General features: G+C 43.1%; 1 protein-coding gene across 1 annotated transcript in view; it reads left to right on the forward strand.

Annotated features, from left to right (window-relative positions):
- The first annotated feature begins 158 nt into the window (after positions 1 to 158).
- The window catches only part of LOC109872623 (transcription elongation factor SPT6), a 54,240-nt gene continuing 27,896 nt past the window's right edge, over positions 159 to 26,502 (forward strand). The window contains exons 1-23 of the mRNA XM_031807428.1: positions 159 to 288; positions 1,301 to 1,408; positions 1,611 to 1,793; positions 4,789 to 4,862; positions 5,147 to 5,339; positions 5,498 to 5,576; positions 7,322 to 7,580; positions 7,749 to 7,850; positions 9,872 to 9,985; positions 10,277 to 10,366; positions 10,544 to 10,686; positions 14,799 to 14,950; positions 15,197 to 15,304; positions 16,819 to 16,948; positions 17,059 to 17,209; positions 21,769 to 21,923; positions 22,193 to 22,388; positions 22,737 to 22,882; positions 23,090 to 23,207; positions 23,526 to 23,602; positions 23,762 to 23,897; positions 24,087 to 24,224; positions 24,500 to 24,667. Coding sequence (XP_031663288.1) covers positions 1,312 to 1,408; positions 1,611 to 1,793; positions 4,789 to 4,862; positions 5,147 to 5,339; positions 5,498 to 5,576; positions 7,322 to 7,580; positions 7,749 to 7,850; positions 9,872 to 9,985; positions 10,277 to 10,366; positions 10,544 to 10,686; positions 14,799 to 14,950; positions 15,197 to 15,304; positions 16,819 to 16,948; positions 17,059 to 17,209; positions 21,769 to 21,923; positions 22,193 to 22,388; positions 22,737 to 22,882; positions 23,090 to 23,207; positions 23,526 to 23,602; positions 23,762 to 23,897; positions 24,087 to 24,224; positions 24,500 to 24,667 — 3,009 coding nt within the window. The 5' untranslated portion in view covers positions 159 to 288; positions 1,301 to 1,311. The remainder of the gene's footprint in view (positions 289 to 1,300; positions 1,409 to 1,610; positions 1,794 to 4,788; positions 4,863 to 5,146; positions 5,340 to 5,497; positions 5,577 to 7,321; positions 7,581 to 7,748; positions 7,851 to 9,871; positions 9,986 to 10,276; positions 10,367 to 10,543; positions 10,687 to 14,798; positions 14,951 to 15,196; positions 15,305 to 16,818; positions 16,949 to 17,058; positions 17,210 to 21,768; positions 21,924 to 22,192; positions 22,389 to 22,736; positions 22,883 to 23,089; positions 23,208 to 23,525; positions 23,603 to 23,761; positions 23,898 to 24,086; positions 24,225 to 24,499; positions 24,668 to 26,502) is intronic.

Genomic DNA, 26,502 nt, shown 5'->3' on the forward strand with positions numbered 1-26,502 from the left:
TTGTCGTTTCTTATCGCTGGAAACAGTACTTTTAGTTCGTTATTTTTACTTCAATCGCTGCAGAACGTAGTCGTAGGACTTGACGTTCCGCCCATGTCCACCAGAGGGAGGGGTGAGATCCACGAGCCAAAACCCGCTTCTGTGACACAGCAGCGGGAAGCCGGAAGTTTCCTCAACACCGGAACTCATCAGCCATTTCTATTATTAGAAGCTGCATGAAAAGATTGCAGACCAACACATCCTTCTACGTTTCAAGGATTTAAATAAAATATCGTCGCAGGGTTAGAAGTAAGTTATTTTAACAAAGGAGTTTGGTGACCAGTAAAATAATCCCGCGCCAAAATCATAAGAACAATATAGCCGTGACTCGACTGATTGTCCCCCTGGCTGGTTAGCTAACATATTGCTATTGTTAGCTAGGTTACTGCGAAGTGCAGCTAGCCTAGGGCCCTTGTTGTCTACCAGTACCGTGATTAATCAACAAAACATATTTCTAGTTGAAGTCAAGGTTACATAATTCACAATTTATGGTTCATTATCAACGTGTATTGTGAAAATATTATCAACGTGTATTGTGAAAATACTAGCCACATGGCTAGTAACATAACGAATGCAGGTTGTGTGCTAGCTAGCCGTTTAGGAAGTTCAATACTATGAAAAGGCATAGATAGCTATGTCTTTCCAGAGAGAGCATTATATACAACTGTAGGGGAAGTTGGCTAAAAACCCAAGCATCACAGAGAAACAGTGGTTCCCTATCTCGAAGTGTGCTGTTTGCATTTTTTGGTCACAGCTGTTTTGTTGTCTTTTGTGCGCGAGACGTCAATCATCTCTAGTCTTAGGGGAACATTATGTTCCAGATTCGCGCAACTCGTTCTGTTCAGCAATCCATCCACGAGTCTCTCTTCTGGACATTAATCCGTGGGATTCAGTGCCATGCTATTGACTTCTTTGCAGCCCCATCAACCCTGTATTCTCGAGTTTTCCTGGTTTGGTGCATCTTTGCAGCTCTGAGACTAATATTCTCTGATGATACAAATTCTCTCTAGTGCAGTGGTTCCCACCCCACTTGGCCTATCCACAGGGAGGTACTTGAGAATAATCATGAGACCATAGGCCTACTGGTAAAACGCACACTAGGGGGTACTCCTGGCAGAGCAACATTCAGTTGGGGGTACAGCAACCAAAAAAGGTTGCGAGCCACACACTCTACCACTCAAATTGTGTTAACCTGTAGTGTGTATCTTCTGTTAACCTCTTGTGTGTCTTCTGTTAACCTGTAGTGTGTGTGTCTTTCCAGGCCTTGCAGACATGTCTGACTTCATCGACAGCGAGGCTGAGGAGTCAGAGGAGGAATTTGAGGAGAAAGACCTGAAGCCCAAAAAGACCCAGGCGTTTATGGATGATGGTGAGCTTGAGCAGATGATTACAATTGACTGATTTCTTATGTAATCATCAGAAGATGTGTGAGTATGACAAGTATAATGTCTGTCAGCCCGGGCAATTCTTCTGTCATGTCTTCATCAGTCAGTTCTTGTGTGTGTGTGTGTGTGTTTATGAGCAAATGTGTTTGCGTGTGTGTTTAATGCTTCCTCCTCCTCCCCAAACAGAGGAAGAGGAGGAAGAGTTAAACACAGAGGACCAGGATGAGCACGGGAACCTGAGGGGGCTCATCGATGATGATGATGATGTGGATGAAGATGAAGAAGCGGAAGCGGAAGAAAAGAAGAGCGGAGGAGCGAGTAGCGGCAGCGACTCAGAGGATGAAGTCAGACACAGGCGCAAAAAACGCAGTGAGTTTGGGCTTCGGGGGCCTCACTTATAAACTTTGCGTACATTGCACTCTAAATGTCTGCGTGCGCCATTTCTGAAAAGACTGCACCCATACAAAAAGATTGAGATTTATAAACTTGGCGCAAGCCATACATACGCATGTTTCCACGTTATAAATCAGACCCACCCTGAAACTGTGCACACATGAACAAGTATTAAATCTCTGCCTGTAAAATGCCCATCATCACCTTTTATGGTGACAATAACACCCTTATTTGCTATACTTTGGAAGTATTGGATTTAGGCTAAGGCAGTATCTAAAGGAAATAGCAATGGCGAACTTGATTAAATGTCTCTGGAAGTGTTGGCAGTGACATTTTCTGCCGTTTCTGAACAATGTGTTGTGGACCTGTGAACTAATCGTTTGAATTCAATAATGTTTTGCGTTTACTTTTTCCCTGACCTAAATATACTGTACTGCCCGCAAATGATGAAACATTGCCTAGTAACCTATGTATACTTGCATTTTCTTTCAACTACAGTATGCCACTGGGAGCCTGAACACTGTATATTATAAACCGTTCTCCCTTTCGGATGCATAGGCTAATATTTCAAATATTTTGATCTATCTAATATGCCCAATTAAATGTGCATGGTAATTTGTTGTAGGCTAAAGCTTCTTCTGCAATATGAACCAATCATGGCCAGAATAGGTGGTGAGGAATTTATTCTGCAATGGTTATGAAAATATGTATTATAAATGGAATATTGTTTACTTGAGACATTTGAAATTACAGTAGGCTATTCAGACTTACAGTAGCCTACAAAAACATAAATGGAAAAGGTGAACCGTCTTTTCTACCGTTAAACTGCGCTCAGAGTCAGATTGCAGAGAGCAAAATACTTGAGAGTTTATCTTTTTACTACTGTAAAGTGGGTCCAATTAATGGGATGTTGTAGGGCCTATAGGCTACTTCGCGAGTACTTAAGCATCACAGTCAGAAAAGGTGAGGAATTTATTCTGCAATGGTTCTGAAATTAAAATAAATACGAATCTTTTCCCTATGTCTAATTATTTGACATTCTAAAAATAAAACGCATCCATTTAAAACATTTTGCTCCTCACCAATGGCAAATGGCTGCATTCTTGTTAAGGTTTTCCTGTGGTTTTTTTATGAATAAGCTTTTCATCTAATCCCTCATTTGCACAACATACTTACTTGCCAGTTTGCAATTCAGTATTTCAACCACTAGCAGATGTGTGAACACATGTAGGCAGACTCAATAGCCTTGGCTTTTCTAATGACCGCCTCGCCTGGTTCACCAAATACTTCTCCGATAGAGTTCAGTGTGTCAAATCGGAGGGCATGTTGTCTGGACCTCTGTCAGTCTCTATGGGGGTGCCACAGGGTTCAATTCTCGGGCCGACTCTTTTCTCTGTATATATCAATGATGTCACTCTTGCTGCGGGCGATTCCCTGATCTACTTCTACACAGGCGACACCATTCTGTATACTTCTGTCCCTTCCTTGGACACTGTGCTAACTAACCTCCAAACGAGCTTCAATGCCATACAACTCTCCTTCCTTGGCCTCCAACTGCTCTTAAACGCTAGTAAAACCAAATGCATGCTTTTCAACCATTCGCTGCCCGCACCCACCCGCCCGACTAGCATCACCTGGACGGTTCCGACCTAGAATATGTGGACAATAAAATAAAATATAAATAACTAGGTGTCTGGTTAGACTGTAAACTCTCCTTCCAGACTCATATTAAACATCTCCAATCCAAAATCAAGTCTAGAATCGGCTTTCTATTTCGCAACAAAACCTCCTTCACTCACGCCGCCAAACTTACCCTATTAAAACGGACTCTCCTACCGATCCTCGACTGTCATCTACAAAATAGCTTCCAATACTCTACTCAGCACCTTATACCACCCACCACTGCGACCTGTATGCTCTAGTCGGCTGGCCCTCGCTACATATTCGTCACCAGACCCACTGGCTCCAGGTCATCTATAAGTCTATGCTAAGTAAAGATCTCAGTTCACTGGTCATGATAACAACACCCGTAGCACACGTTCCAGCAGGTTTATCTCACTGATCATCCCCAAAGCCAACACCTAATTTGGCCACCTTTCCTTCCAGTTCACTGCTGCCAGTGACTGGAACGAATTGAAAAAAATCGCTGAAGTTGGAGACTTTTATTTCCCTCACCAACTTTAAACATCAGCTATCTGAGCAGCTAACCGATCGCTGCTGCTGTACATAGTCCATCTGTAAATAGCCTACCCAATCTACCTACCTCATCCCCATACTGTTTTTATTTACTTTTCTGCTCTTTTGCACACCAGTATCTCTACTGGCACATAATCATCTGCTCATTTATCACTCCAGTGTTAATCTGCAAAATTTTAATTATTCGCTCCTATGGCCTATTTATTACCTACCTCATGTCTTTTGCACACACTATATATAGACTTTCTTTTTCTCTACTCTGTCATTGACTTGTTTATGTTATTGGCTTGTTTATTGTTTATTCCATGTGTAACTCTGTGTCGAACTGCTTTGCTTTATCTTGGCCAGGTCGCAGTTGTAAACAAGAACTTGTTCTCAACTAGCCTACCTGGTTAAATAAAGGTGAAATATATATATTTTTTAAAGCATGGTAAAGTTTACTGGTTGGTAAGCACATTCTCACTTCATTTTTATAAATACCAACGTATGTGTAAAACCTGTCAATCACATTTTGGGTATATTTTGTACGTATGAACGGTTTATAAGCGAGGCCACTGGGCTGTTTAAGAGTTTCATTCCAAAAGGTTGTTCACTCCCTTCCACTTTGTGGATCTGATAGTCTTGTCTGGTAGATAAATGAAAACAATTTTATGGAAGCTCATTTCCGCTCTCTCTTGCCTTCCCCCCCACCTCCCTCTCCTTTTTCCCTTCCCTCTCTCTCCCTTCCAACCTTTTACTGCCCCTCTCCTCCCTCTTTCTCCTTCCTTCCCTCCAGACTATGATGACTACCTGGATGATGATGACCTGGACCTCATTGAGGAGAACTTGGGGGTCAAAGTCAAGAGGAGGGTAAGCAGACATATCCTCTCTGGCATGCTTTCAATCGGGAATCTAAGCCTATATTAATAAAGTCGTTGATCTAGTATCATATCCACCTTGGCTATATAATCATATCATTAGATCATATTAATTATTATCTAGAAGGAAAAACTGATCCTTTAGCAGATATCCTACTCAGAGATGCTTTGTTATTAAAATGACTCACGATTACATGTTAGTAATGGCACACATTCAATTATCATATGAACGCATGGACCCCGGTTAAAAGCCCTCTCCCTCTGTGGCCCTGACAGAAGAAGAAGTATGACCGCGTGAAGCTGATGGATGATGATGAAGATGACGAAAAGGACCAGATTGCAGACGAGATCTTCCACGGAGGAGACGGAGAGGGGGAGCTGGAGGAGGGAGAGACCGTCGACCCTCCCCTCCATCGCCATGGTGAACGCCACGATGAAGAGGAGGAAGAGGAAGGAGAGGAGGAGTCAGGTACTTGCGATAATGCTAATAATGTTACAGATTTAAGTCTTTTTGAGAAACTAAATGCTCTATATAGGCAAATGTAAACATATTACAGGAAAGGGAATAATACATACTTTTGGATGAATACTTCCTGGTTGTGTAACTGATTTCAATAATTTCCTCAGATATTGACGACTTTATTGTGGATGACGATGGCCAACCCATCACAAAGAAGAGAGGCAAGTTCTCAGGATACACGGACGCGTGAGTGTTCACACACACCTCAGTCAACTTGACAGAACGGTATGGTGCCATTTGACCTAGTTCTTTCCTTCCTGCATTCAGAAAGTACTCAGACCCCTTGACTTTTTCCAATTTTGTTACGTTACAGCCTTATTCTAAAATTGATTAAATAAATAAAATACGTCAGCAATCTAAACACAATACCCCATAATGACAAAGCAAAATAAGGTTTTTTGAAAATTTCCCAAATTGCTTAAATAAAAATAAAAAACAGAAAATCTTTATTTACATAAGCATTCAGACCCTTTGCTGTGAGACTTGATATTGAGCTCAGGTGCATCCTGTTTCCATTGATCATCCTTGAGATGTTTCAACAACTTGATTGGAATCCACCTGTGGTAAATTCAATTGATTGAACATTATTTGGAAAGGCACACACCTGTCTATGTAAGGTCCCACAGTTGACAGTGCATGTCAGAGCAAACACCAAGCCATGAGGTCAAAGGAATTGTCTGTAGAGCTCCGAGAAAGGAATGTGTCAAGGCACAGATCTGGGGAAGGGTGCCAAAACATTTCTGCAGCAATGAAGGTCCCCAAGAACCAAGTGGACTCCATTCTTAAATGGAAGAAGTTTGGAACCACCAAGACTCTTCGTAGAACTGGCCACCCGGCCAAACTGACCAATCGGGGGAGAAGGGCCTTGGTCAGGGTGGTGACCAAGAACCCAATGGTCACTCTGACAGCTCTAGAGTTCCTCTGTGGAGATGGGATAACCTTCCAGAAGGACAACCATCTCTGCAGCACTCTACAAATCAGGCCTTTATGGTAGAGTGGGCAGACGGCACTCCTCATGACAGCCCGCTTGGAGTTTTCCAAAAGGCACCGGAAGGACTCTCAGACCATGCGAAACAAAATTCTCTGGTCTGGTGAAACCAAGATTGAACTCTTGGCCTGAATGCCAAGCGTCATGTCTGGAGGAAACCTGGCACCATCCCTACGGTGAAGCATGGTGGTAGCAGCATCATGCTGTTGGAATGTTTTTCAGCGGCATGGACTGAGAGACTAGTCAGGATCGAGGGAAAGATGAACAAAGCAAAGTACAAAGAGATCATTGATGAAAACCTGCTCCAGAGGGCTCAGTACCTCAGACTGTGGCCAAGGTTCACCTTCCAACAGGACAACGACCCTGAGCCCACAGCCAAGACAGTGCGGGAGTGGCTTCGTGACAAGTTTCTGAATGTCCTTGAGTGGTCCAGCCAGAGCCCGGACTTGAACCCGATCTAACATCTCTGGACACCTGGAAATAGCTGTGCAGCAACACTCCCCATACAACCTGACAGAGCTTGAGAGGATCTGCAGAGAAGAGTGGGAGAAACTCCCTAAATACAGGTGTGCCAAGCTTGTAGTGTCATACCCAAGAAGACTCCAGGCTGGAATCGCTGCCAAAGGTGCTTCAACAAAGTACCGACTGAGGGAACCTATACTTATGTAAATGTGATATTTCAGTTTTTGTTTTTTGTAAATTTGCAAGAATTTATAAAAACCAGTTTTTGCTTTGTCGTGGGGTTTTGTGTGTAGATTGAGCGGGGGGAAATGATTTAATCAATTTTAGAATAAGGCTGTAACGTAGCAAAATGTGGAAATGTATGAACTTAGGTATGAAGTGATCAAATAATACAAAATGGAGTCTCACCCTCTCCCTCACTCCTCCACACCCCATCCGTCTCTCTTCCTCATTCCTCTTTCCTCTTCTCCCCGTCTTAAAGAGCCCTCCAGGAGGCCCAGGAGATCTTCGGCGGTGACTTTGACTTTGCAGAGTTTGATGCTGACGGAGCATATGACCAGGGTGAGGAAGAGGAGGAGGACCAGGACGAAGAGGGCTGGGACCGGCCCAAGAAGCAGACGAAGAGGAGAGTGGGGAGGAAGAGCATCTTCGAGATCTATGAGCCCAGCGAGCTGGAGAGTAGTCACATGACAGACCAGGACAACGAGATCCGTTCCACAGACATGCCAGAGAGGTTCCAGGTGTGTGTGTGTGTGTGTGTGGGGGGGGGGGGGGGGGGGGGTTTGTGAGTGAGGTGTGTGTGTGTGTGTGTGCTTTGTCTGTTTCACCCTCTTGTGTCCTTGAATATAGTTGTGCCATCTCAATCAAGCCCTGTGTGTGTGTCCCTCTCTCTGTGTTCTGTTCTGTAGCTGCGCTCCATCCCAGTGAAGCCTGCTGAGGATAATGAGTTGGAGGAAGAGGCAGAGTGGATCTACAGAAATGCCTTCTCAACCCCCACCATCTCCATGCAGGTAGGAACCTCTGACCATACTGCACATTCACTTCATACATACTACACACTGACTACATACTCACACACTATCTTAACCCACCCCACCATCTCCATACCGGTAGGAACCTCTGACCTTACTATAAAGCCCTAACTTACGATATGATATATCTAGGGCTCCAGAATAACATTTTCTCCTGGTGGCACTAGTGCAACTAAGTTTTTCAGTTGGTGGCACCAGGCCAGGATTTGGTCACAATAGAGCTGTGGCGGTCACACATTTTTGTCAGCCGGTGATTGTCAAACAAATAACTGTCGGTCTCACGGTAGTTGAACGTTAATAAACATAAACACATTTATCATCTGGCTGCCACATATGCTGACCCTTTGGAACATCTATATTTTAAAAAGTAATAAATCCATTATTTATTTTAGACATGTCTAAAGAAGCATGATATGAAGAAATTGTAGTCTATTTCAAAAGAACAGAATAACATACTCTTGAGTTGTCCTGATCAGGCTATGCGAAATGACTGTGGGTTACACGAGTTCATTTAGCAGACAAGATTTGCTTAGAATTCCGTGGCATTATTTTCTAGTAATGAACAATACAATTGAACAAAGCTGAATAAAATCAAAAGGATATTTTCTGAAACGTTTTGAGGGCGTGTCCACGTGGCTATTCTTCGTTTAACAAAGAAATAGGTATTCCTATATGCTTAATTTAGAGTTATTAATGTATCTTTAGTTGTTCTACAGAAGTTGGGCTATATGTTTTGATTTTTAATACATTGTAAGGCTGCATGATGCGAAACAGTTGCTTTAACGGCATGAGCTCTGCTTTGTTTATTGCGCAGGCTGTACACACGACATCAGTCGCTCATTCACAATTTGACTTGATAATGCCTAAAATTTTGCGGTGACATATTGTCACCCACCAGACTATTCTTGATTTCGTCTTGTCTTTACATATACTAAATAATATGTGACATTAGAGTGGGAAAATAGAGTGCTGAGTACCAGGCAGTTAGCAAGTTTGGTAGGCTACTAATGACAATCAGCACATCAGAGCTTGGAGAAGCCTAATTACCTTGACTAAACGGTTATGTGGAATTTTAATACCTTCATGACTTGGGACTGCCGGTGTGGCGGTAATACGGTCACCGCAACGGCCCTAGGTCACACCAATTTTTTTTGTTGCAATCTTATAAAGTATTTCACAATGCTTTTTAAAATGTAAGCGATCGACTACTGAGATGTCATTCAATAAATGAGTTTCATCTTATATGTTAGGATTCAAAATATTTTCATGTGCTACATAATCCATTGATTGTCATTTGATTTTGGTTTGACAATTGGCTGTTGTATTTTACTATTAAAATAGGGTTCCAGAATATTTCTATATTTTTTCAATCAAGATGAATTGGCCTGCATCTTTATGTGCACTAATATCATAGGCAAATTTATTTGGAACCATCTGAGTAACTCAAAACACGTTTAGCAAGATATAAAAAATATACTCGAAATATAATACCCAACTGCTAGTAACCATGTATTAATTTAACAGTAGATGTAATGTCCAAAAGAAAGCGTACCCCATTCCTCATCTCAAAAACGCATGTTTTCTCCCGGAGCATTTTTTTTGGGGGGGTGTAATTGTGAGGATAATGTACTTTACAGTTTGACCAAATCATGGGTTTAGCCCCCTAAAAAATATGACATTTTTTGTGAGGTGACCCTGTAGAATGTGCAGCTTGCACCGATGCGACTAATTAAAAATGTAACTCCCTGGATATATCCATATCAATCATCCTCAATGCTGGTATTACCTACAACCACCACATACCTTACAGACAACACACAGACACCCAACACCCCAATAACTCACTAAATATCCCATTTCATTCTCCTCATCCAATACCTCACCCAAATCGCACTATCTTCATACACATGAACAGCCCAGCACATTCCTTACTGTCTCGGGCCGGCACCATACTCTTCTTTCTTTGTTAAAAAACGATCAACTGTTTTCTGGGTGTTCAGGAGAGTACAGACTACCTGGACAGAGGGACCACCACAAACCTCAGCAGGAAAGGCCCCAGCACCATCGCTAAGATCAAGGAGGCCCTCAACTTCATGAGGAACCAGCACTTTGAGGTACACCACCCGATTACATTTGCGTGAGTGTGTAGTGGCTAAGGCCCTAAAAGCGTCCGCATGCAAAGTTTTGGTTTGATCCTAGCAGATCTTGGCTAGGCGACACAAACGTCTGTGCTCGCTTATTCCCTTAAAGGACCTTTGCTTGAAAAACAAGCAATATTACTGTTTGTCCCTCTTGAGACGCCGTAGCAACAACATAGCCAAAAGTCAGAATTAGTCTGTAAATCGAGCTTTACAGTGGTGTCTGTCTCATGTTCTCACCCACTTTACATTCTTTGTTTTCTGCAGGTTCCGTTCATCGCATTCTACAGGAAGGAGTATGTAGAACCGGAGCTCAACATCAACGACCTGTGGAAGGTCTGGCAATGGGACGAGAAGGTAAAGGATGACCTCATCACAACCTTTGGCATCTAACACCCCACACACTTTTGCGTATACCAGCAGTTGGTCATCTTAGCTTAGATTGTTACAACTGTAATCCAATAGAAAGAAAGTTGTTTCTTATTGACCCACTTCCTGACCCCTGACGTCTACCCCTGACCTCCGGGACCCCAGTGGTGCCAGCTGAAGAGCAGGAAGCAGAACCTGACACGACTGTTCCGGAGGATGCAGTCGCACCAGTATGAACAGATCTCTGCCGACCCTGACAAACCCCTGGCTGATGGCATTAGACCCCTAGACACGGCTGATATGGAGAGGTACGTACAGCCAACCATAGGGTCAGAGGAGGTATGGACTGTGTCTGAAAGGGCATCCTATTCCTTATCTCAGGGGTTGGCAACAGGCGGCCCTTAGGCCAGGTCTCAATTAGAGCCCGACCGATATGGGATTTTCTATTCCTATTTTAGAGTGAAAATATTGACTGATATACAGTACCAGTCAAAAGATTGGACGTACTTACTCATTCAAGAGTTTTTCTTTATTTTTACTATTTTCAACATTGTAGAATATGAAATAACACATATGGAATCATGTAGTAACCAAAAGTGTTAAGCACTTGAGGTTCTTAAGCACTTGAGGTTCTTCGTAGTAGCCACCGTTTGCATTGATGACAGCTTTACACACTCTTGGCATTCTCTCAACCAGCTTCATGAGGAATGCTTTTCCAACCATCTTGAAGGAGTTCCCACATGTGCTGAGTACTTGTTGGCTGCTTTTCCGTCACTCTGCGGTCCAACTCACCCCAAACCATCTCAATTGGGTTGAGGTCGGGTGATTGTGGAGGCCAGGTCATCTGATGCAGCACTCCATCACTCTCCTTGGTCAAATAGCCCTTACACAGTGAAAACATATGATTGATGGAAGTTGATAATTCAATAATAACAGTAGGTAAAAGCAACTAAATGCAGATTGCAGAATTATTCTAAATTGTTAAGCAAGCTTTGAATTTGTGTCCTTAAAGGTTAGGAGCATCACATAAATTCTATGGTAGCACCAGAAAGACAATATTATTTCTGTTAAAACTGTTACTCTTGTGAAAGGAGGATGAACAGCATGGGTAGTGGTTAGGGTTTAGGGACATCCCAAGGGTCCCGGGATAGCACTAACCCTCAAGTACTCTCACACAGCTAGTTAGTGTTCGTACTGGAAATGGGGGTGGCGAAATGTGAATTTGGACCAGTCCCTGACAAGTAACAATCCATACATTAAAACGGAACTACCAAAAACTACTTTGGAACCTGCTATGTTATTTTTTGTGTCTCTGAAAACATTAGAATGACCACTTGAGGAATTCCCTTTGCAAAGAGCAAATATAACACCAGATTTCGCAGGCTTCTCTAAAGGGCTGTAACGTTAACTTTACCACAGAGTTGATCGTTCTTAGCATGGCACTTCCTTCACATTTGAGCATAGCATTCATTGTTTGTCACGACACCCAAAACCCTACCACGTAACAGTATAGGTCCAGTGCGCATTTTGGGCAATTTATTTGGCACTCCGTAGAAGCAGTAACAGTTAGGTCACAGTATTTCACTCTCCTCTCTGACTGGTGAGTTGCTTTGGGTGATTGTGTCCAATCTTGCTGTAGCATGCCAAGGCAAGATAGGCTAATGGCCATGAAAAGAGCACCATCTTCAGTGAAATCCCCCCCCCATGAAGAATGTCGTGGAAATGTCCTCTATTTACCAAATCATGGGAGCAAACCACACACACAAGTCAGAGTTAGTTATCAACGTCCATTTTTAATTATATAAGCTCTATAGCATTTTGACTTTCAACAGTTCAGTATCTCTAATGAAAAGTTGAGTCCCCACACAATGGCAAAATGGGATCCTTTATAGCAAAGATCACACATAGTCAGACAGCATAGACATAATTCATCATTCAGCTTTGTCTCCTTTCCCAAACCCCAGAACCATAAACCAATCCTCCATATCAACAGGCATATATCAAATTGTCATTTAGATACAACCCACTCTAAATACAAACTCCTGGACAAACTCACGGAGAGGAGAATGAGGCTATAGGTTCAGATAGAAACAACATTAGAGGGAGCATAGAATGATTCCAGACACTGCCACCCTCCTTTCCCCACTGGGAAAGGTAGGGAGTGAAAGATATGTTTACACATGATGACACTTTGACCTCTACCCTCTCAGCGGCCCATGCAACTTAGTCTTGACATAGAACAGATAACTGCAACCTCGCCACAGTATTATACAAAAATACCATTCTGATGAGAATTAACTTACACACATTTGATGAATATAAAACATCTTACAAATGTTACCAACAAATTCTGAATCTTCCACGACACAAGAACATTTTATTTGGTGGATTATATGCTGATACAAATACATCCGAAAAGGCCAATATTGTCCGATAATATCAGTCATGCTCTATTCTCAATGTTATCAAGCTATGATATTATTGTTTTTTTCCCCAAATCAAATCTATTTTTGGGCTTAGTTGTGGTCACTTTGCAATGTACAAATTATGATCATGTTTTTCCGTCCCCCCGACCATTCACGCCGACCCGCGGCTGGATCTAGTTGCCTACACCTGCCTTATATAGGGTACTACCTTTGACCAGAATGCGTCTTAACACAGGGCCATAGGAGAACGCTGTGGTACGAGGGGGGTCAGTGTGACCTGTGTCAACAGGTCACACTGATATAGTTGATGATTGACAAGCTCTGTCCTGCACATTGTGTAAACGACAGGTGTAAAAGGACCGATAAGGGATATTGTAGAAATAGAAGTTCAGGAATCAGTGCTTTAAAAAAAAAAAAAATAATAATAATAAGATTGTGTGCTCCAGTGTTGTAATGCACTAGGGGCCAGTTTCCCAGACACACAAAGCCTAGAGAATCTCCCCAAAAATGCTGTGCCTGGTATTCTGACTTGACATATTAAATCAAATCAAATCAAATGTATTTATATAGCCTTTCGTACATCAGCTGATATTTCAAAGTGCTGTACAGAAACCCAGCCTAAAACCCCAAACAGCAAGCAATGCAGGTGTAGAAGCACGGTGGCTAGGAAAAACTCCCTAGAAAGGCCAAAACCTAGGAAGAAACCTAGAGTAGAACCAGGCTATGTGGGGTGGCCAGTCCTCTTCTGGCTGTGCCAGGTGGAGATTATAACAGAACATGGCCAAGATGTTCAAATGTTCATAAATGACCAGCATGGTCGAATAATAATAAGGCAGAACAGTTGAAACTGGAGCAGCAGCACAGTCAGGTGGAAGTTGAAACTGGAGCAGCAGCATGGCCAGGTGGACTGGGGACAGCAAGGAGTCATCATGTCAGGTAGTCCTGGGGCATGGTCCTAGGGATTCAGGTCAGTTGAAACTGGAACAGCAGCATGGCCAGGTGGACTGGGGAATATATATAACCATATATTGAAACAGTTGATGAGAATGCATAATAATGCATTGAATATGTTATGTGTATAATCCCATTTCCTTCCGTGCTGCGATGTAGCCTGTAAAGCGAGAAAGATGCATGTTAGAGTCGGGCAAATCCTGTTATGTACGCTTTCCATTCATGTATTTTTGTGCGTTTAGTTTGCCTTACAAAGTGCACGTTGTAATGGTATTGAGATCACTATTTCTACAGGAGTATATGTTACAAACCTCCCTATTAATCCTCGTTATTGATGATGTAAAATGTTACCTCCTGCTGCTTCGGGAGTTTTGGCAAACCAGGTCTGCAGTCTGAAGCTTTTATCCCCCCTGGCCAAATCCCAGGGGGAGATGAATGTTACTCCAATCTATTATAGGCTTTTTTCATGGGCTAATTGTTACCTAAAGCTAGTTAGTTGAGTTATATGTTATGGTGCATTTAATGCCTGTATTTCAACCTGTTAATTGTTGATCCAGTCCGAGGTGAGCCCTGATGGAATTTACTTTAAGCCATGTCATTCCTTTCTTGGCCGTGTTGCGGGCAGTTATTATTAAGGCCTGTTGTGTATTGAGTTTAACCTTGATTTGATTTATTTTCAGTTTACCCCAAGTTTGTTTCCTGTTCTGGCCATCGTCATGTTTATTTTGTTTGTACATTGCTGCACATATTATACAACAGTTTTGGTGCCTCTTCTCCACTAATAAAAGCCACCCCTGGGCATTGCAATGTGTCCATTTGTCTGCCTCCTAACTGAAACCTCCACCACTAGGGAGGTTTCCCATACACTTAGTTTGTGTCCAGGAAGCTGGACCCAGATTCCCCGTTACATGGTTGTCAAAGTTCAGAAGTCTCATATCCCCATGTCTTCATAAAAGACATAGGACCAATTTAGTAAAGTCCAGCTAGTGTAACTGTTTCCCCTCCTCTTTTCTCCTTTCCTCACCTCTTCTCCCCTCCTGTAGACTGAAAGACGTCCAGTCCATAGATGAGCTGAGTGATGTGTACAGCCACTTCCTGCTGTACTACGGCAGAGACATCCCCAAGATGCAAAACACAGCCAAGGCCGCCAGTAAGAAGAAGACGCTGAGGAAGATCAAGGAGGTTAACGAGGACGGTGGGAAAACATAAATTCTTGGGCTTATTGTTACATTTTCTTACTGAAAACTGTTATAGTAAATAACTACATTGCTACCCAGAAATGATTTGATAAGGAGATCGAAACAGCTGCAATGAGGGTGGCATTGTTGCATGGAAAGTAAAATAACGGCACCTTTTGAACAACCAGGCTTTGTCTTTATTTTTAAACGTGTTTACCACCCTCCACACTGTGTGACATAATGTCTCTTCCCTGTCCATTCAGGTGAGGAGGAAGAGGTGGAGGTGGAGGTGGAGGAAGAGCAGAAGGGGCCAGACCTGAAGCTGGCATCTCGTAGAGACATGTACAGCATCTGTCAGAGCGCAGGGCTCGGTAAGTCACCTCTGCTGACCTCTAATATGGTGTCTTTTTATCCCTACTTTATTGGCTTGACTTCGTTGTGCGTGTGGTGGATGCAAGGGCCTTGACATGTGAAATGTAAACCAGGTATGCGCACATGCAGTACCCTGCTCTGCCTCAAGACATTACTTTTGGCAATCTGTCCTTTTCGTATTCAGCAGAGACGGATGTTTTAAAATTAGGGCTGTCAAAGTTAATGCATTGAATGCCTTTTGAACACATGCCCTGCACCGCGCAGTCTCCAAAGGTCCTTCACAGTGTCCTTACACAACGGCGGGTTCGACAATGCCCTAGCCAAATGGCAAAAAATTCTTGGCCGTTTCAATAACAGCCACTGAGAGATGCTCTGGCCCAACAGAAAGCGAACATCACCATGCCAACTACAGCTGACCTGGAGAAACTGCAGAATCTGGGGGCAGTACTGTAGCCTTGCAAGTAATCTTCTTTATCACTCTGTTAGTGAGTGTGAGAGAGACCATGTTCTGTACATTTCCTGCTCAATGGTGTTGCATGCTTTGTGTCATCTCCTTTGGGTGATGGAGAGCTCTGATGACAGACCTGGAGAAACGCAAGGAAAGCACCAACCTCACGTGGCTGAAGATCGCCACAGCAACCGACCCAAGGTTTAAGGACCTGAAGTGCCTTCCTAGACCAGGGAGGGGTGAGGTGTGTGCTTTGGTCAGCAACTTGCTGAAGGAAGAGAGGCCTGCACAGCAACCTGATAAAGCAACAGAGTCCGAGCCACCAAAGATGAAAGCTGCCCTCTTGTTCAGTTCTTCTGAGTCTGTGTCCGATGAAGAGTCCTTTGAGAAATGTGTGGAGTGTAGGCACACACCAGGCTTGGCCTGCATTGCACGAAGGCTCCTGGCAACGCCTGCCACATCAGTACCTTGTGAGAGGTTGTTTTCACTCTTTGGCCGTATCGTACAGAAGAAGAGAGCAGCTTTTTCATTTGAAAATGTCAGTGGGCTTGTTTGTCTTAGCAACTTAGTTAGTGAAAAGAAATGGGAGGACGACTGAAGTGTATGGTCACAAGTTTATGTTCAGTGGAATTCATGACATTGTTCGACAGGTTTATGCTATTTGCCAGTGCTTTTTTCTTATAGCCAACCCTCCAATCGGTAACTGGGAGAACAATATTTTGGAATGTCTGACGCTTTAAGTGTGTGTGCGCGTGTGTGTGAACTTCATGAACATTTATGAGGGAGTAGTCCTGCTGGGAGCATTATTAATAAGTCACAGGACTTTTGTATTGCTTGTTTATGGTGAAAACATTCTGATACAGAGTATTTGTTGTTTCAGTCCCTACATGCCTATAACTCAATACACCGCTTTTTTTTTTTTGCACCAAATTTGAGCAAATAAACTTTTGAGATGAATCGTGATTAATTATTTTAATCATTTGACAGCTGTAGTTAAAATATGAGTGCACTGAGACATGTATAAAGATTGAAGATTCTGTCTTCCTTCCCTTCTCTCTGTCTCAGACGGCCTGGCTAAGAAGTTTGGTCTGACTCCAGAGCAGTTTGGGGAGAATCTGAGAGACAGCTACCAGCGCCACGAGACAGAGCAGTTCCCTGCTGAGCCTGTAGAGCTGGCCAAAGACTACGTCTGCAGGTAACCACACCACACACACATCAGGTAGCTCTGTAGAGCTTGCCAAAGACTGTCTGCAGATAACACACACACTGACCCCCTACCTCTTTTTTTTTTCTCTCTCTCTGTAGCCAGTTTAACAGTCCTGAGGCGGTGTTGGAGGGGACTCGTTATATGGTGGCCATGCAGATTTCCAGGGAGCCTCTGGTCAGACACGTCCTCAGACAGACCTTCCAGGAGAGAGCCAAGATCAATATCAATCCCACCAAGAAAGGAAAGAAGGTACGGGAACCAAGACAATGCACTAACACTAATGTAGAGTTATTTAGGGTATTTGGACTAAATGCGATATCTTATAAATAAATAAAATTAAAAAAAATATCATCCCTATATATCACCACTCTGCTTTACTATATTTTAACAAACTGACAAGATACAAATGTGCTACAATGCTGTGCCAAAATATACCAAATATGAGTGAGACCTGTCTCTAGACGACAGCAAACATGCAGACAAGAAAACTAGGGCTGACCCCAATTAGTTGGCGGCAGGGTAGCCTAGTGATTAGAGCATTCGACTAGTAACCGAACTGTTGCAAGATCAAATCCCCGAGCTGACAAGGTACACATCTGTCGTTCTGCCCATGAACAAGGCAGTTAGCCCACTGTTCCTAGGCCGTCATTGAAAATAAGAATTTGTTCTTAACTGACTTGCCTAGTTAAATAAAGAAAAAAGAAAATAGTCAACTGGTCGATTGTTTGGTCGCTAGGCTGTTGGTTGACCGAGATCGTTTTAATCAAGCAGTAACAAATATATATACACTACCGTTCAAAAGTTTGGGTTCACTTAGAAATGTCATTGTTTTTGAAAGGAAAGCACATTTTTTGTCCATTAAAATAACATCAAATTGATCCGAAATACAGTCTCGACATTGTTAATGTTGTAAATGACTATTGTAGCTGGAAACAGCAGATTTTTAATGGAATATCTACATAGGCATACAGAGGCCCATTATCAGCAACCATCACTCCTGTGTTCCAATGGCACGTTGTGTTAGCTAATCAAAGTTTATAGAAGTGACTCGCAAATTCAAAACCGTTGGACAGCAACATAATCATTGGGAACGAGACTGCTAAGGCTTCATCCATGAGTTAAGTAGGTAGTCTAGCCTACAAAACTAAAACATTCCAGATGTTCAAATCAAAAGGCCTGATCTAAAATTACATCAATAATGTAGCCACATCCCAAGTCCCCGGTGGTGACACATTCAGAACTCAAAAGATGATTTAGTATTTATACTGAACAAAAATATAAACACGACATGATTAAAATGTCAGCTATTTTACTGAGTTACAGTTCATATATGGAAATCAGTCAGTTGAAATAAATTCATTAGGCCCTAATCGAAGGATTTCACATGACTGGGCAGGGGCAAAGCCATGGGTCGGCCTGGGAGGGCATAGGCCCACCCACTGGGGAACCAGGCCCAGCCAATCAGACTGAGTTTTTCCCCACAAATGGGCTTTATTACAGACAGCAATATTTAATCAGCTGTCCGGGTGGCTGGTCTCAGACGTTCCCACAGGTGAAGAAGCGGGATGTGGAGGTCCTGAGCTGGTGTGGTTAAACGTGGTCTGCGATTGTGTGGCCGATTGGAAGTACTGCTAAATTCTCTAAAACGACGTTGGGAGGTTGCTTATGGTAGATTAAAAAAAACATTAAATTATCTGGTAGCAGCTCTGGTGGACATTCCTGCAGTCAGCATGCCAATTTCATGCTCCTTTGTGTTCTGTGACAAAACTGCAAATTTTAAAGTGACTTTTAGTGTCCCCAACACAAGGTGCACCTGTGTGATGATCATGATGTTAATCAGCTTCTTGATATGCCACACCTGTCAGGTGGATGGATTATCTTGTCAAAGGAGAAATGCTCACTAACAGGGATGTAAACAAATTTGCACACAATTTGAGAGAAATAAGCTTTTTGTGCATATGGGACCTTTTCTGTGATCTTTTATTTCAGTTGTTCTGAACAGAATGAGCCTATGTTTGTCGTACTGTGAATATAATTTGCCGCAGAACATGTATCTCAATGCACTCATGACTCCATTCTATGCGCACCCAATTTATGATCTACTTCACTGAATTTCCTTGAAGATTTGAAGATGGTATTTTCTAACTTTGTTAGTCATGTTGGCAATAGAACAAGCTTTCAAATGATGACCACCTGACCCAGATTGTGATTTTAAAATTGGCTGTTTTCTAGATTGCTTAAACAAAAACAGTAATTGTGTGATGGTGGGGATACAGGGCTGTGTTCATAACAACTACAAGTGTGCTTTCTCTAGTTCTTCAACGACACAGCTAGGAGAGCTCAAAAAAGCACCTTTTATAATGGAAGTCATAAAAGAACTGAGAGGTGTGTGGCCACTTGGAGACACCAGTTAGACCTCTCACTCAAACCCTTGTAATTTTGCCTTTCGTTGCTCCTACCCCAACTTTTCTATTAATATTCTTATCAATGTATCCAGAATGTTTTCAGATTTCACTATCAAACAAATGCGGCGAAAAGTACAGTAAATGTAAAATACTGTACAGTGCCTTCAGAAAGTATTCACACCCCTTGACTTATTCCACATTTTGTTGTGTTACAGCCTGAATTCAAAATAGATTAAAGATTTTTTTCTCACCCATCTACGCACAATACCCCATAATGGCAGTGAAAATGTTTTTGTAAATGTTTTCACATTTATAGAAAATTAAATGCAGAAATATCTCATTAACATAAGTATTCACACCCCTCACTCAATCCTTTGTAGACGGACTTTCTGGGTAAGTCTCTAAAAGCTTTCCATACCTGGATTGTGCAACATTTGCCCATTTTTTACAAATTATTTTCAAAATTCTTCAAGCTCTGTCAAATTGGTTGTTGATCATTGCTAGACAACCATTTTCAGGTCTTGCAGTAGATTTTCAAGCAGATTTAAGTCAAAACTGTAACTCGGCCACTGAACATTCACTGGCTTCTTGGTAAGCAACTCCAGTGTATATTTGTGTTTAATAGTCACATTTGCAGGGTTGCCGGTATGATTGCAGGGTACAGTGGAAATCTTGCAGGACTAAGTGAAGTAAAATAGGTAGCTAACTAGTGGTGGATATTCAGCAGCCTGATGGTCTGAGGGTAGAAACTATTGGCCAGTCTTTCATTTTTTTGTCATGGTGCCCTTGTACTGTCTCTGTCATTGAAGCGGGGAGAACAGGGCATGGCATGTCATGGCTTGGCCTTCCTGCGACACCTGGTGTTGTAGGGTAGGGGTCCTGTAGGGCAGGTAGTGTGCACCCAATGGTGCGTTCGGCTGCACGTATCACCCTCTGAAGAGTCTTGCGGTCCGCGGCGGTGGAGTTGCCGTACCAGGCTGTGATGCAGGCCAAAAGTATGCTCTTGATGGTGCTCCTGTAGAACACTGTGAGGGCCCTCGGGACTGGCCAAATTTCTTCAGCATCCTGAGGTTGAGGAGCGGCTGTTGTGCCTTCTTCACTACGGTATCTGTGTGGTTAGACCATTTCAGCTTCACTGAGATGTGTACGATTTGGAATTGGAAGTTAATGATCGTCCCCATGGCGGCCCCCATTGATAAGGATGGGGGTGTGTGCTCCTGAAGTCCACAATCAGCTCCTTTGTTTTGCTCACGTTGAGGGAGAGTTTACCTGTCACCACGCCATCAGAGGGCCTACGTCCTCCCTGTAGGCTGTCTCGTTGTTGGTAATCAGACTGTCGTGTCATCAACCAACTTGAGGATAGTTTAAACTGTGTAAGACCATCCAGTCGTGGGTATACAGGCAATGCAGGAGGGGGCTGAGTATGCATCTTTGTGGGCCCCCATGTTGAGAATTAGTGTCGAGGAGGTACTGTTGCCTACCTTGACCACCTGGGAGCGGCCCGTCAGGAAGCCCAGGACCGAGTTGCATAGGGAAGGAGTTCAGAGCTGTGAGCTTTGTAATGAGCTTATAGGGCACTATGGTATCGATGAACAGCATCCTCACACATACATTCCCTTTGTCCAGGTGGGTAAAGCCTAGATCACATTAGTGTCATAGCATTTTGGTACACCAGAAGTACATTATTTCCAAAGGAACGCTGCGTTTGCCTTGCAGTGCGTTCTGTGGTGCATACGTTGGATTTGTTAAACATATACATCAAACTGTATGCGTAGACGGCTTCACATCATTTTTTCTTATGCTGGGCATCATTCACAAGTGTTATTATATAATTCACAAGTGATAGACTAATATTGTCACCCATCAGACTATTCTTGATTTAATCTTTACATATACTAAATAATAATGTGTGACATTTGTTATGATTTTTAATGGACCGTTATCATGCACCTGTATCGAAACAACAGGGGCAGCGGGAAAAATACATGTCATCTAAGCACTTAAATAGCAAATGGAGGACGCTTTTCCCCGTGGTCTATTTTCATGCCCTCCAGGTAGACTATACTCCTGTTGTAAATACAAGCAATGTGCTTAATATTACGAATGTTGAGAAATAAATATAGTAGTCCTATAGATAGCTGGTGAGATCCTCCTCTATTTAGTAGAGGCCATCACCCTGTTTTCTCCCACAATTGCATAGCCTTTAGAAATGTAGCCGCATCAGATGCGTATTGGTGAATCGTTACATCCCTAATGGTTATACATATGCGTTTTCATATTTCTTCTTTAAGAAACATTTAAATGAATCCCTTTCCGTCTAGGTTAATTCCCACCAGTATAAAGGGTTAAGACATTATCCTCTTTGTACCATGCCGTGTTAATTGACCTCCGGTTTGTTATTAGGATATGGATGAGGCCCATTTTGGCTACTCCTTCAAGTACCTGAAAAACAAGCCAGTGAAGGAGCTGAACGGAGAACAGTTTTTAAAGATGTGCCAGGCTGAGGAGGAGGGACTTCTCACCATTGACATCTGCATCGACCTCCTAGGGGTCAAAGGGTAAGGGGAGAGGCATTGGCCTCCATTGAGGTCAAAGGCGAAGGGCATCGACCTCATAGGGGTTAAAGGGTATGGGAAAGACAACCTTTAAGTTACTCCTTGTTTCCTAGAATGGTCAATTGTGCAAAATATGTATTTTGTCTGTTCTGCTGGTTTGTTCAGAACAAAGCTAAAGGCTTCTGCTCTATTATTTCCTTCTGCTCAAACCTTCTCCACGGATTCTTTAATTTTGGTTCATAATCATTTCTCTCTTCCTATCTCCCCCCCAGGTTTGCAGGTGACCAGACGTACTTTGATGAGATCAAGCAATTCTATTACAGAGATGAGTTCAGCCACCAGGTGCAGGAGTGGAACAGACAGAGGACACTGGCCATCGAACGCTCCCTCACACAGTTCCTCTACCCTCAGATGGCCAAGGAACTCAAGAACAAACTCATCGCAGAGGCCAAGGACAACATCATCAAGGTATATACTCGATAGTGTTACAGCACACCTAGCTACATCCAGGACTCAGTATCATGAATTCCATATACTCTTGAATACTTCAAGAGTTGCCGTAACTTGATCATTGGAGATTTTTCTTAAACTTTTTAATGATATTGTGAATTTCAATTTAGAATTGCCGATGTTCCAGCACATGTTGTGAATAAACATCCATTTCAAGCTTTAGTGTACATTTGGTCACAGTGGTGTATTATTCCTCTTCCGGTTCACCTTTGACCCTAGTCGTGTTGCAGGAGGCGGTATAACTGGCTGAAGGTGTAGCGATGTGGTGTAGGTTTGTATACACTGTGATATTGTGTGTACGTCCAGTCGTGTTGCAGGAGGCTGTATAACTGGCTGAAGGTAGCTCCCTACAGACCAGACCAGCAGCAGGCGGAGGAGGAGGATGATGATCTGATGGATGAGAGTCAAGGAAAAGGCATCAGAGTCCTGGGAGTGGCCTTTGCAGACAGCAGGTACGTGTGTGTGTGTGTGTGTGTGTGTGTGTGTGTGTGTGTGTGTGTGTGTGTCTGTGTGTGTGTGTGTGTGTGTGTGTGTCTGTGTGTGTTTGCGCAAAAGGGAAGGCGGTGTGTGGGCGTGTTTTGTTTGTTTGTGGTATCCTCCAACTTATTGTATACCATATGCATTAATAATAACTGAAAGTTGTAACTCTGTTACCATAGAGACACGCCAGTGTTCTGTTCTCTGATCAACGGAGAGGGAGAGGTGGTGGACTTCCTCCGTCTGCCTTACTTCCTGAAGAGGAGGAATGCATGGAGGGAGGACGAGAGGGACAAAAAGGTACAAACTATCCTCTCCTCTGCCCACCTGTCATGCCATCTTATCATTTAGCCATGCATTCATAGGAAACATCACTTTTTCAGTGTAGTTGTATCAAAGATAGTTCACCAAAAGTCAAGAAATCACTTTGGAAGCGTCATGTATTCCGGGAGATATTGCAGTACACGCTTTGGGTTTGTTTAATCAGCTGCTGTGACCAACCTGTTAATCCTTAGATTTTGTCTCATTTTATTTAGTTCTACTCAGTCTTTTATATCATACTTTCATTCATATGATTATCATCACGGAGCGCAATATTGTAGTGTTTTGTCTCCTCAGCTCCAGGACATTGAGAACCTAAAGAAGTTCCTGATCACTAAGAAACCTCACGTGGTGGCTGTTGCCGGGGAGAATAGGTAAGCCTTCTCCAACTACTGACCACATTTGAGAAGAAAAACCTTTCTCTGTATGTGCAGAGAGCGCTTAAGAGTTGGTTCTCGTTGGTTTATTTTTGGATACCTACGGTAAAGGGCTTTTTTGGCGTGCATCTTTGTTGCGTGTGTGTGTGTGTGTAGAGATGCCCACATGATAATGGAGGACATTAAGAGGACAGTGAGTGAGTTGGAGCAGGAGTCTTCTCTGCCTGCTGTGGGAGTGGAGCTGGTGGACAACGAACTGGCCATGCTTTACATGAATAGCACGAAGTCTCAGGTACACACACTCCGTATACGTGGGCGCACACACACACACACACACACACACAGTCCACATGAACTGCAAGAAATCAACAAGTCTGCTTTGACACAGCATGAATGCATAGCTATGCAATACACACACATCTGATGACACATATCTAACCATACTCATGACTCCTCCCTCCCCTATTCTCTCTCGCTCCAGACTGACTTCAGGGACTACCCTCCGCTGCTGCGCCAGGCCGTGTCCGTAGCCAGGAAGATTCAGGATCCCATGGTGGAGTACGCGCAGGTCTGCAGCACAGACGAAGACATCCTCTGCCTCAAACTACACCCTCTTCAGGTGAGACACTGAGTGTGTGATCTGTCCTCAGGACCCATATTCATAAAGCCTCGGAGTGGAAGTGCTGATATAGCAATCTTAAATGTAGTTTAATTTAGATCATAATGAATAACATTATATGGACACGGGGGACCCAATCCTAGATCTGCTTGAAAATTGTCAGAGAAAGGTCATCGATACTCAGTGGCCTTCGCGGTATGTTGATTTTATGGTACCCTTTCTTTCTCCTCTCTCCTCTCTCCCCTCCCCACCGTCTCCCCTCCCTACCCTCTCAGGAGCATGTAGTAAAGGAGGACCTGCTGAATGCTCTGTACTGTGAGTTTATAAACCGGGTCAACGAGGTGGGGGTGGATGTGAACAGGGCCATATCTCACCCCTACACACAGAGCCTGGTCCAGTTCGTCTGTGGCCTCGGACAAAGGAAGGGATCGCACCTGCTCAAGGTCCGTCTTTGTCTCTCGCTCTCTGTGTCTGCCTGCCTGCAGGTGTTGAGTCAGAGCCGTGTCCAGTATGTCTGCTTGCTCCATGTCTGTACACTGTCTGTATTGTGTCTCGCCCTCTCAGAAGCGAGTCCTGTGTCATGCTAATGTGTACAGTGGGGCAAAAAAGTATTTCGTCAGCCACCAATTGTGCAAGTTCTCCCACTTAAAAAGGTGAGAGAGGCCTGTCATTTTCATCATAGGTACACTTCAACTATGACAGACAAAATGAAGGAAAAAAAATCCAGAAAATCAAATTGTAGGATTTTTAATTAATTGATTTGCAAATTATGGTGGAAAATAAGTATTTGGTCAATAACAAAAGTTTATCTCAATACTTTGTTATATACCTTTTGTTGGCAATGACAGAGGTCAAATGTTTTCTGTAAGTCTTCACAAGGTTTTCACACACTGTTCCTGGTATTTTGGCCCATTCCTCCATGCAGATCTCCTCTAGAGCAGTGATGTTTTGGGGCTGTTGCTGGGCAACACGGACTTTCAACTCCCTCCAAAGATTTTCTATGTGGTTGAGATCTGGAGACTTGCTAGGCCACTCCAGGACCTTGAAATGCTTCTTACGAAGCCACTCCTTTGTTGCCCGGCCGGTGTGTTTGGGATCATTGTCATGCTGAAAGACCCAGCCACGTTTCATCTTCAATGCCCTCTCATGATTTTTTAAATTTATTTTTTATTTCACATTTTATTTAACCAGGTAGGCAAGTTGAGAACAAGTACTCATTTACAATTGCGACCTGGCCAAGATAAAGCAGTTTGACACATACAACGACACAAGAGTTACACATGGAGTAAAACAAACATACAGTCAATAATACAGTATAAACAAGTCTATATATGATGTGAGCAAATTAGGTGAGATAAGGGAGGTAAAGGCAAAAAAAGGCCATGGTGGCAAAGTAAATACAATATAGCAAGTAAAACACTGGAATGGTAGATTTGCAGTGGAAGAATGTACAAAGTAGAAATTAAAAATAATGGGGTGCAAAGGAGCAAAATAAATCAAATAAATACAGTAGGGAAAGAGGTAGTTGTTTGGGCTAAATTATCGGTGGGCTATGTACAGGTGCAGTAATCTGTGAGCTGCTCTGACAGTTGGTGCTTAAAGCTAGTGAGGGTGTTTCTAGTTTGAGATTTTTGTAGTTCGTTCCAGTCATTGGCAGCAGAGAACTGGAAGGAGAGGCGGCCAAAGAAAGAATTGTTTTTTGGGGGTGACCAGAGAGATATACCTGATACATGGCCCCATTCATTCTTTCCTTTACATTGATCAGGCGTCCTTGTCCCTTTGCAGAAAAACGGCCCCAAAGCATGATGTTTCCACCACCATGCTTCACAGTAGGTATGGTGTTCTTTGGATGCAACTCAGCATTCTTTGTCCTCCAAACACGACGAGTTGAGTTTTTACCAAAAAGTTATATTTTGGTTTCATCTGACCATATGACATTCTCCCAAACTTCTTCTGGATCATCCAAATGCTCTCTAGCAAACTTCAGACAGGCCTGGACATGTACTGGCTTAAGCAGGGGGACACGTCTGGCACTGCAGGATTTGAGTCCCTGGCGGTGTAGTGTGTTACTGATGGTAGGCTTTGTTACTTTGGTCCCAGCTCTCTGCAGGTCATTCACTAGATCCCCCCCCCCCCCCCCCCCCCCCTCGTGTGGTTCTGGGATTTTTGCTCACTGTTCTTGTGATATTTTGACCCCACGGGGTGAGATCTTACGTGGAGCCCCAGATCGAGGAAGATTATCAGTGGTCTTGTATGTCTTCCATTTCCTAATAATTGC

Source organism: Oncorhynchus kisutch, linkage group LG28, assembly GCF_002021735.2.
Source record: "Oncorhynchus kisutch isolate 150728-3 linkage group LG28, Okis_V2, whole genome shotgun sequence".
Lineage (NCBI taxonomy): Eukaryota > Metazoa > Chordata > Actinopteri > Salmoniformes > Salmonidae > Oncorhynchus > Oncorhynchus kisutch.